The sequence below is a fragment of the Lactuca virosa genome, chromosome 5 (assembly GCF_052849685.1).
Source record: "Lactuca virosa cultivar CGN04683 chromosome 5, Lactuca_virosa_CGN04683_v6, whole genome shotgun sequence".
In the NCBI taxonomy this organism is placed as follows: domain Eukaryota; kingdom Viridiplantae; phylum Streptophyta; class Magnoliopsida; order Asterales; family Asteraceae; genus Lactuca; species Lactuca virosa.
Genome location: NC_136430.1, coordinates 149,132,093 through 149,142,128, shown reverse-complemented (window position 1 = coordinate 149,142,128; position 10,036 = coordinate 149,132,093). Strand labels below are relative to the sequence as shown.

Below are 10,036 nucleotides of genomic sequence, written 5' to 3'. Positions count from 1 at the left end.
GCATGACGTCCTCCACCCCTGAACGTTTCCGCCGTTCCGGTTTGGGGGTGTGACATTATCGAAGCGACATTAATGACATATAACTTTGAACAATCAACAACTTCCTCCTCCTCAATTTCACTGATATTGTCAGAATCATCTTCAATATCAGCAAGATTGTTTTGTGAGTCAGATGTCGAATTCTCAGTTCTTTTTAAAATTTGCATTTTTTTTCATTTTTGTTCAAGGTCTTATTTACAATTTCAACATAATAGGCTTCGTCTCTTATCCTATTCTTCTTCTCATCTCTCTTCTTCAACATACAATCACTCACCATGTGATTCGCACCATTGCAATAATGGCAGTCGAACCCAGAGTCACCCTTTAGCTTTTTCTCGATCTTTGCATCCTCAGTCCTAACTTCCTTCTTCTCCACTTTCTTCTCCTCTCTCACTCCCTTCACAAACGAACTACCTTTCAAATCACTTGTTTTAGGCTTCGAATTGAAAGGCTTCTTGAAGAACTTTTTCATTTTATTATTTGAATAAAATGTTATTGCTTCATCATTAGAGTTTACAATCAGTCCTTCATCTTTTGATCCTTCATTCTCAGCAGACTCAATCTCAACATCTTTGTTTGTCACCTTAGACATCAAGGCTAGGGGACCACCCAAACTGATTCTTGTTTCATCAGCAATCTCATTTACTTCCTATTCATGAGCCTTCAACTCATTGTAAAGATCACTGAGAGAGAGATTGTCGAAACATTGTTGAGTTTTTATCATCAGACCAACATTGCGCCACTCCTTACGAAGCCCCATGAGAAAAGTCACATTGTACTCCATTGTTGATCTGTTGACTCCATATCTTCTACACTTGACGATTAACTCATTCAGACGATCACAATAGAGCTCAATTTTCTTACATTCTTTCTGCTTGAATTCACCTAACTCAAGCAAACATTGCTTAACAGAACTCTTTTTGGTTTTCTTGCTTCCTTGATACTTCTCCTTCACTGTATCCCAAATTTCCTTAGCAGTAGAACAACCACGGACATAGTTGTACACTACAGGTGGAAGAACACCTCTCAATTCTCGCAATCATTTCTTCTCATTCCTCTTCTTATCTCTGCTTGGTTAGAAACTTCTGGACTGGAAGCAGCAGATCCAATATTTTGTAACGAACTCGGAGATCCAACATCTCCAGTGATACATTTCCAGAGATATTCATCAATTCCATTCAGATAGTCTTCCATCCTATCTGCCCATTGATCATAGTAATCAGGGATCAACATAGGGATTTTGGTTGAAGAACCAAGAAGATGTGAATAAGAAGTCATTGTGTTCATATTGAAATTCGCCATTGTTGTACGGATGAGTTTTGGAAAAAGCTTCAGAAATTAAGATCTGATGGATGAAACTTCTAGAAATCAAACACAAAATACTCGATTTAACAAACTAAAAGCAGAATTGAATCAATATAGATGATCTGAATAGATTTTCAGAATCAAAAGTGCGGAAAATTTTGAATCTGGAACGAGACTCAAAAACTTTTGATAACAAGAGAAAATCAGAGATCAACTATCTGAATCCTGCTCTGATACCAAATGTAGTTGTTATTAATCGATTACACGAAACGAAATTAGAGTTTTGAATGAATTATGAACACACAGAGTAAATATGATCTGGTTGACTCGATTATGCTTTTGAGAGATACATAGAAAATGTAGAGTACAAGTAGCGAAGACTCAAAAGATACTCTAACTCTAGTACCTATCCCCTATTTACAGGGATGACAAAATCATACAAAAAATACATAAGGGATTAAACATTAACGTTTCGACATATAGATACCCTTATGCAAAACATACAAGACAATTTCGATACTAATACAGAACAAAGGACACTTCGACACCTTACAACTATTTCGAACCCAAGATTTAAGCGTTGACATAACATATCGAACTTGTGAGCCAAGTTTGTTGACTTCATAATATTCTTTGGTTCTTAAATGTTCCATAAGTAAATGTCAAATATTCACAACAAGGTTCTTAAACCATATTCAATAGTTTTGAGTGAGATCGTTTGGGTATTATATTTTTGGCAACATTTGGTTTACAAGTCAAACACATATTGACATTATTAAATTCCATAATAACTGTATAATACACAAATAATATGACATATATCCACAACATGACTGATCAAATGATTGTGATACACACTACATTGTAATCTTATAACTCTAGCACATAGTCGCTTGTCATCCACATCCGAGCCAAAGAGAGCCCTTCCGACGGATAATAGTTTATCTATCTAGTCTAATGTCATATATCAAACACTTACGAGTCAATTATATAAGTTAGTTTGTCAATCTAGATAGACAATTAACAAAAGAAAAATATGCAGTTGGAATTGATCGAATATCTTTTATCGTTTTCATTTATTAGACGACGTTAGGAGATCAATTGCTAATATCTCCAAAACACTAGAGAAGGAAAACGTGACAATTTTAGATCAATTTGAATCAAGAATCATTTATGATGGATCAAATAAGCTGAAATGGTTGTTAGACCCCTCATGGAATTACACAGTCGCATCTCTCATAAATCTCATTGACAAGTTGATCCTCCCACAATTAGATGGTAATTTGTCTTGAAATCCTCTGAGAAACTGAACATTTTGGCTTGGAGAATCTATCATGGTAAGCTTCCATCTATGAAAAATCTCAACAATCAACAAACATATGTAGTGCATGAAATGGAGCCCCAGAAACAATAAACCATATATTTGTAGAGTGCCTGGTGTCGAAAGAAGTCTGGCAACAAGTTTGTAGTTGGTGATGTTTGTTAGATTACCCCTCTAACTCGGTTCATGAGTTGTTGAATTGTAAATGATAGTTGGGTGGTCATCAAAGACTGTAAGTGATTCACGAAGCCATAATGTTGGTGTTCATTTTGGTGTTATGGAACCACAGGAACCTTAAAGTTTACTCGTCAAAGTTGAAGTCGCATTTGATGTTGGCTAATGAGGTACAATCCCTCTCATTCTTATGGATTAATGCTCGTAAATGGAAAAGTCCGCAATTAAGATGAATATAATGGAGCTATGATCCCATATTAGAGTTCTATAGCACGATATAAAATTGTTCGGTTCTTTTTTTTTTCTTTCTTTATTTTCGGTTTTTTCCTTTTCCTCCTAGCCTATAAAACTTGCTTGTTGTTCAAAAAAAAAAAAAATGCTGTAAGATATAGAATCCTATTCATTTATGAAATGTATCAACTATCAATTAATATGTTTAGTAGTGGTAAATTTATAGAAGTCAATAACTTATTTTAGTAGTAAATTTAATTGCTAAAGAAAACAAAAGGAAAATTTTAGTATTTTGTATTAAATTCAACAGATTCGCCAGCTCCTTGCTGACTAAAGACGGAAAAAGTCCAACCCCAAAACCCAACTAACCACACACACACACACACACTCTCTCTCTCTCTCTCTCTCTCTTCACACGATACAATTACCAGCTGTTCCTTTCCGCGATTTATTGCGGTGGCAAATGGTGGTGATTGAAGACCTCCGGTTGAAGTGTTAATGGCAGAAGACACTGTTCCGAAAACCTTCAGGGCATTAGTGGAGAGCGCCGAGAGAAAGTTTGCCAAGGTCCGCGACGCTCCGTCGTATGGACGTGGTCCCAACCACTACTTCCCCAAGGTATTCAAGGCTTACATGAAGCTATGGGATTACCAGCAAAAAAACCGATCGAAACTCGTTGAATCGGGACTTCAGCGATGGGAAATCGGCGAGATCGCCTCTCGAATTGGTCAGCTTTATTTCGTGCAGTACATGAGGACGAGTGAGGCACGATTCTTGCTGGAATCGTACATTTTCTACGAGGCTATATTGAACCGAGGGTACTTTGAAGGCTCGAGTTTCAAGGCTTTGAAAGATCGAGGGCTTAGGTTTAAGGAATTAAGGTTTTACGCCAGGTTTTTGCTGGTTTCCTTAATTTTGAATCGGTGGGAGATGGTTAAGCTTCTTTTAGACCGGTTTAAGGCGCTTGTGGAGGATAGCAAAGCCCAGTTTCCGGTACGCTAAATTATACACACTCACAGTCTCCCTACCCATGTTGATTATTTAAAGCTTTTATGACCCTAATTTGAGTTACTTTCTTCTGAAAAATGCTTGCTTTAGGGTAAATTTGTTTGATTGGGATGTATTGACTTTATGAATACTACAAAAAGTAGTAATTATTAATTAGCTATTTAGCTAGTTTTGGAGGAGTAACTAAAGAAATTTTTGCTTGTCATCATATTAAAGGCCATTAATGACACATTTAAACTCTATGGACTTTGATAGTGGCTGGCTACTTGATCTATACAATGTTAGAGACTGATTGGACGCCTAGTTTGTTTGTAGTATTTGGAGAAAGTTTTCAATTTAATTGTAGAAGGTGGAAACTTGTGATCATGCGATTCTTATTTTAAAGATTCCAATCAGGTAAAAGCAAGTGAAACATGGTGAGTATTAAAAGGTCAATCAATACTCAGTGCTTAGGATGTTTTTGTATTTTCTAGTTAGTAGAATGCCATTCTTTGCTATTTAATAGCAGAGTAAGAACTGTAGAGGTCAACTGGGCTTAACTTCCCTGCACTCTTAGGGCCAACCTCTGAAATAAAACTAGGAAGAAATAAAGTAGAATTTGATGACTCTACCTGCCTGGTTTTAAAGAAAAAATTACCCGAAAAGAAAGAACAGTTGCGAAATTCTTTCCATGAACACTTGAGCATCCATCCACATACCTTGTGTTGATCCATGTATGTCACTTGCATAGCTTTATGTTTCCTCCTTAGACATAGATGAATCTTGTTTGTTTGTGATGTTAATTTGTGTAAGTTTAGTCATAGGAAGAAATGAGAGTAGAATACTATCATAAACAAATGACTGGGTAGATTTTGAGTTCAGATAGAAAATGTAGCTTGATTTTATGAACCTTATCTTTGCAGGATACCACGTTTAAGGAATGGAAGGTGGTGATGCAAGAAATGGTGCGGTTTATGAAAGTTGTTTCAGCCTTTTCAAATACTAGGCCTTTGCGATATTGTGCTATCTTCGATTCTTACCCGAGTTCACTTCCATATGTGGCACGTTTCCATGCAAAAAAAGTTCTAAAGTTGCGAGATGCATTGCTCATGAGCTATCACCGGAATGAGGTAACTTTTATTTACCTTCGCTTCTAAACAGAATGGTAAAATGGTCATTTACTCCACTCCACTTCATTACAGTCTTTATTTTATCACAAATATGATCACCCATTTAACCACTTTATCCATACAAGATTTAATAAGAAACAGCTCCCCTAAATCTAATTCTAATCCCCTCCATATTAAGGCTAATTTTTTTTTATAGTGTATGGGTAAAATGGTCATGTAGTCTCATTGAGACGGTTTATTTATTCTAGAAAAGAAAGACACAGACATCATTTTTATTATTATTTCAGGTTAAGAAAGACACAGACATTACCCATTCGGCCACTTTATCCACACAAAGACTTGATTGATCTTTTTTTATTATTATTTCAGGTTAAGTTTGCAGAACTTACAACAGATACCTTCAGAATGCTGCAGTGTTTGGAATGGGAACCGAGTGGATCCTTTTATCAGAAGCAAACTGTTGAATTTCATGACAATGGAACTTCAACTGATCAATCTGCCACTTCAGGATTAATTGATATTAATTTGGTGGCAGATATGACTGATCCATCTTTGCCTCCAAATCCCAAAAAAGCTGTTCTTTATCGCCCTTCTGCAACACAGTTACTAGCTGTGAGTACAATTAAATTATTCTTTCATTTCTTCAATTTTCAGTCCATAGTATGAATATGATACTGCTCTAATATAAGCCCACATATTCCTTAATTACTAAGCTGGTGTCTGGTATGATGGAATGGAATGAAATGGAATGGTTCATTCCATTGGAATAAAGCAAGTTTTTTGATTTTTGTCTGATGGAATGGATTGGGCATGTGATTCCTTACATTTTGTTAATTTTCATTCCTATTTTTTTTTTCCATTTGAAATATAACCTATTTTTAGTTATGTAATTTTGATGACACAAATTTTTGTATTTTATTTTTTAATGTTCACCATTCTAATTAAATTAGTAACGAATTTTTAAAATTAAGTAGAAAATATGTATTTTGTTATAACTTAATTTGGGTTTAAGTTTTAGTCATTTTTTGTTATGTTTACTTGTTTTTGTGAATAAAAAATTCATTAGTTATTAGAGAATCCACAATAGGAGTTTTTTCAAACCAAAATGCTCTTGAAAATTGAAAGGCTATTGGAGAAGTTTTTTTAAAGAGATTGTAAATTTAGAAGCTTTTTCAATGATTGTGGACGTGGTGGGTCCCATAGGTTTTCAAACAATTGTAAATAGAAAACTTACACATAAAAACTAATTGAAAAAGCTCTCCTATGATATAATGAACTTTTTCATTTTAAGTTTTTTCATGTAAAAGCTCCACCGAAAAGTTCTCCTATGGTGGATGCTCTTATCAAATGATGCATAAAGTAGAATCAAAACTAACTATATATCTTATGTACATATAACATAAAAACAGTTCATATAGAAATTCATTCCACTTTCACATAGAAACCCTTTAAAGATGCTCATGGAATGTAATGACTCATTCCATTCCATTCCATTCCTGCAGCACATTCTATTCCATCCAACCAAACAGAGTCTAATGTGATTGGTGTGTGCAGGTATTGGCTGCAATTTGTGATGAGCTCCCTCCAGAAAGTGTTATGCTTATATACATAGCAGCCTCAGGTTACCTTTTATGCATTCTTGTCCACCATAAAACATGATTTATATTTTATAGCCATACATAATGACCTTTTTACCCTCTGCAGGGGATTCTGGTCAAACTAGTGTTCCACATAAGCAAATATCAGGAAGTGTGAGAACATCTGTAAAGTTAAATACTGTTCATGAACGCAGTAACTACTTTATGCCTGAAAATCATGTTAATGGAAAAGCAAGTTCCAGTCATCCCTCTGAAAGTTCTATCTGGTTAGGGCCCACCAGAAATGCAGGTAAAAAATTAGGAATTTTTATCATCTTCATAAGTCATAACATAACATAAGAAGCTAAAATTATTATGAAATTTTACTTTGTTTCATGTTTTTTTTTTGTTTTTCAGGTTCTAATAATCTTTTTCCTGCTGATTTAATCCCGTTTACTAGAAGACCTGCTTTTTTCATTATTGATAGTGACAACAGCCATTCATTCAAGGCAGGTTTGTCGAAACTCGTGTATCACAATTAGTTTTTAAACTATACTTGTTTTTTAATTTACCATTTTTCGGAGAGATGCCATCAACTTATTTTTAGGATAAATTACAAAAATGCCCTTGTACTTTCATCATATTAAATTATTTTTTTAATCATTATCCTTTTTAATAGTTTAAAAATAACATTTTTCCTGGTTATATGGTTTTGGTATCAGGACAAATACAAAATACATAAAAAGCAACTTGATTATTTATTTATTTATTTTCAGTTTAAGTCACTAAACTATTTTTTTATGGATCTAGTCACTAAAGCTTCTTTTAGTAATCATAAAAAGCAAATAATAGTTTAGTATTAAAACCGATAAAATGGTGAAAGTACTGTTTTTTGTGTGTATTTTGCCCTTTTTCAAAAGCAAATAACCTGGAAAATTGTTATTTTTAAGGTCAAAAAAGTACAGTAGTTTAATCACTACAGAAATTTGTTAATATAGTGAAATTACAAGGGCTTTTATGTATCCTTTATATATGTGTTTAATTTTCTTTCATGGGAAATTCTTTTTTGTCTCTTCTCCCCTATTAAAGGGCTAATACCAATATATTTTGGTATTGGGTTGACATGCATGATACATTTCATTGATTTGTAGTTATAATAAATAATGTAAGGAATTATAATAATAGAAGCTGTATGTATTTGTTGAATAATAAGTTGTTATGTTTTTATTTTCTAGGTTTTACATGGTGCAGAAAGGGGGGAACCAGCTGCCTTGCTTCTTTCACCATTGAGACCAACATTCAAGAGTCAATCTGAATCCAGTGCTGACATCACAGTCACACAAAATGGAAGTCAATTCACCCTCTTCTTGACTGCTCCATTACGCGCATGCTGCCAAATCTTTGGCCTCACTTTTTCTGATGATGATCATCATGCGGTATGTATGTAATAACAAACTCATATAACTAAAAAAAACCATTTTGAAAAATCACTGGTTTGCTTTATACTATTAATTACATATATAGGTAGGTACCTTTTGCTATTATATAGTGCCAAATTCAACTAATCTCATTCATTTTACCACATGTCTTTTTGAGGTTATTTTTTTCCAGTCATTTATGGTTTTTTCCATTTTATTAAGTTCCACATAGTATTTAATAAATGGATATCAATTTTGTTAATGCAGACTTTCCTCCTAATTTCAATATTCCGAAATTGAAGCCCTATTATTTCCTTTGTTTATTTATCTAAATTGTTTGTTTAAATTTAAAAAAGAACGAGCACTTCAATTTCAATAATTCAATATTTTTCTCACTTTTCTTATAAATTCAAACTTTCCAAATGTTTAGACCTTCATATTTATTTATTTTTTAAATAAACCCGTGTAGTACACTGGTCTCACAACTAGTGGTATCTAATATACCTTAAAGCCAAAAAATAGTGGAAACCGATCTGGTTGACCCAAAAACTAAAAAAGAAACAAACAAGTTTGGGTTTCTGATATGTGTTTGTAACTTTGTATGCTTCCAGGATTTGATGGAAGATGCGGAAAGTATTGTTTCAGGTGCCTTTGCAGAGTGGGAAACATTACTTTGTACTACAACTACCCTGGATCTAGTGTGGGCCCAAGTTCTCTCTGAACCTTTGTTGCGAAGGATTATTCTCAGGTAATTTCTCTTCTACATCACAATAACAAAACTATTACTATCATTTATTAATTTTTTTCAAAAAATGTTAACATACATAAAACCCATTTTATCGATTTACCTATGCTTTTTATGATTATTATAATAATAGTTCAGGGGCTAAATCAATAAAAGTAACTGTTCATTGTGCATATCCATAAAATGGTAAAAACTATGTTATGCTTTTCTGTATTATATACACTTTTATAAAATAAAAATACACAAGCAAATGAGAGCATGCATGTTGCATTTAGACTCTGAATCTTGTTACTGATTCTATTTATTTCACAGATTTATATTCTGTCGATCGTTTCTTACCTGTTTCCGGCGTCGAGAAGAAAATGACCATTACGTCCCTGTGTGCTTACCAGAGCTTCCCGATTCCGTCTCTCCCAACTCCGGAATCGTCCAATCCGCCGTCATGAAGATTGCAGAGCATCTAAAGGTTTCACATTGTTTTCGGTTTGACAGTTTATAGCCATAATAGTTAGATTCAGAAGCAGCAGATAATATTATATTTATATGTACATTCATCTTAACCGGGGGGGCCGGGGTTGTTTATATACCCTAAAGTTGTCTCGTATAAATTGTTTGGGTTTGGTGTAAAGCTTTGAAAACAACAACAGCATACTTGAGTTGAGTTGAGTTTGTATTTAATAGGTTTTCTCATTTGTAGACAGGGCTGAGGGCGGGGGTGGGTGTGGGTGTTAACGTAATCTCTAAACTTTGTCAATTATTATTATGTTATTGGGAAACAAAAGGGCAGCTAAAGGTTACATTAAAGTATGCTAAAGTTTTTGTTTTGGGTAGGAAGAAACTACTTTTGTTTGGTTTATTTATATGCAGTGATTGTGTTTGGATATTATTTGTCAAATTTCATGTTTCGTTTGTTATGTTTGAATATGCAACTGTAGTTGAGAAAAAACTATGCAAGTATACATTATTCGGAATACATAGATGTCTAATAAAACTTACTAGAGGTCTAATAAAAAAACATATTCGGAATACATAGATGTTGGAGATAAATCATGAAATCTAAATTAATGACTTCAAAAACAATAGGAAGAAGCTAAAAATGAAAGAAAATA

The 10,036-nt window shown here is 33.9% G+C and overlaps 1 protein-coding gene across 1 annotated transcript; it reads left to right on the top strand.

The window, feature by feature from the left end:
• Window positions 1-3,414: 3,414 nt before the first annotated feature.
• On the top strand, window positions 3,415-9,810 carry LOC145115375 (signal transducer, putative (DUF3550/UPF0682)). Its single transcript, XM_079051661.1, has 9 exons — window positions 3,415-4,063; window positions 4,981-5,187; window positions 5,557-5,799; window positions 6,742-6,808; window positions 6,892-7,074; window positions 7,182-7,273; window positions 8,000-8,200; window positions 8,794-8,930; window positions 9,240-9,810. Exons 1-9 carry the CDS (start codon window positions 3,569-3,571, stop codon window positions 9,424-9,426), a joined length of 1,812 nt encoding a protein of 603 aa, XP_078907787.1. The 5' UTR covers window positions 3,415-3,568; the 3' UTR covers window positions 9,427-9,810.
• The last annotated feature ends 226 nt before the right edge of the window (window positions 9,811-10,036 follow it).

Coding starts and splice junctions, on each gene's coding strand:
- LOC145115375 (XM_079051661.1), top strand. CDS start 3,569: ATGGCAGAAGACACTGTTCCGAAAACCTTCAGGGCATTAGTGGAGAGC. Junction 5,188..5,556: donor TGAGCTATCACCGGAATGAG/GTAACTTTTATT, acceptor TTATTATTTCAG/GTTAAGTTTGCAGAACTTAC. Junction 8,201..8,793: donor CTGATGATGATCATCATGCG/GTATGTATGTAA, acceptor GTATGCTTCCAG/GATTTGATGGAAGATGCGGA.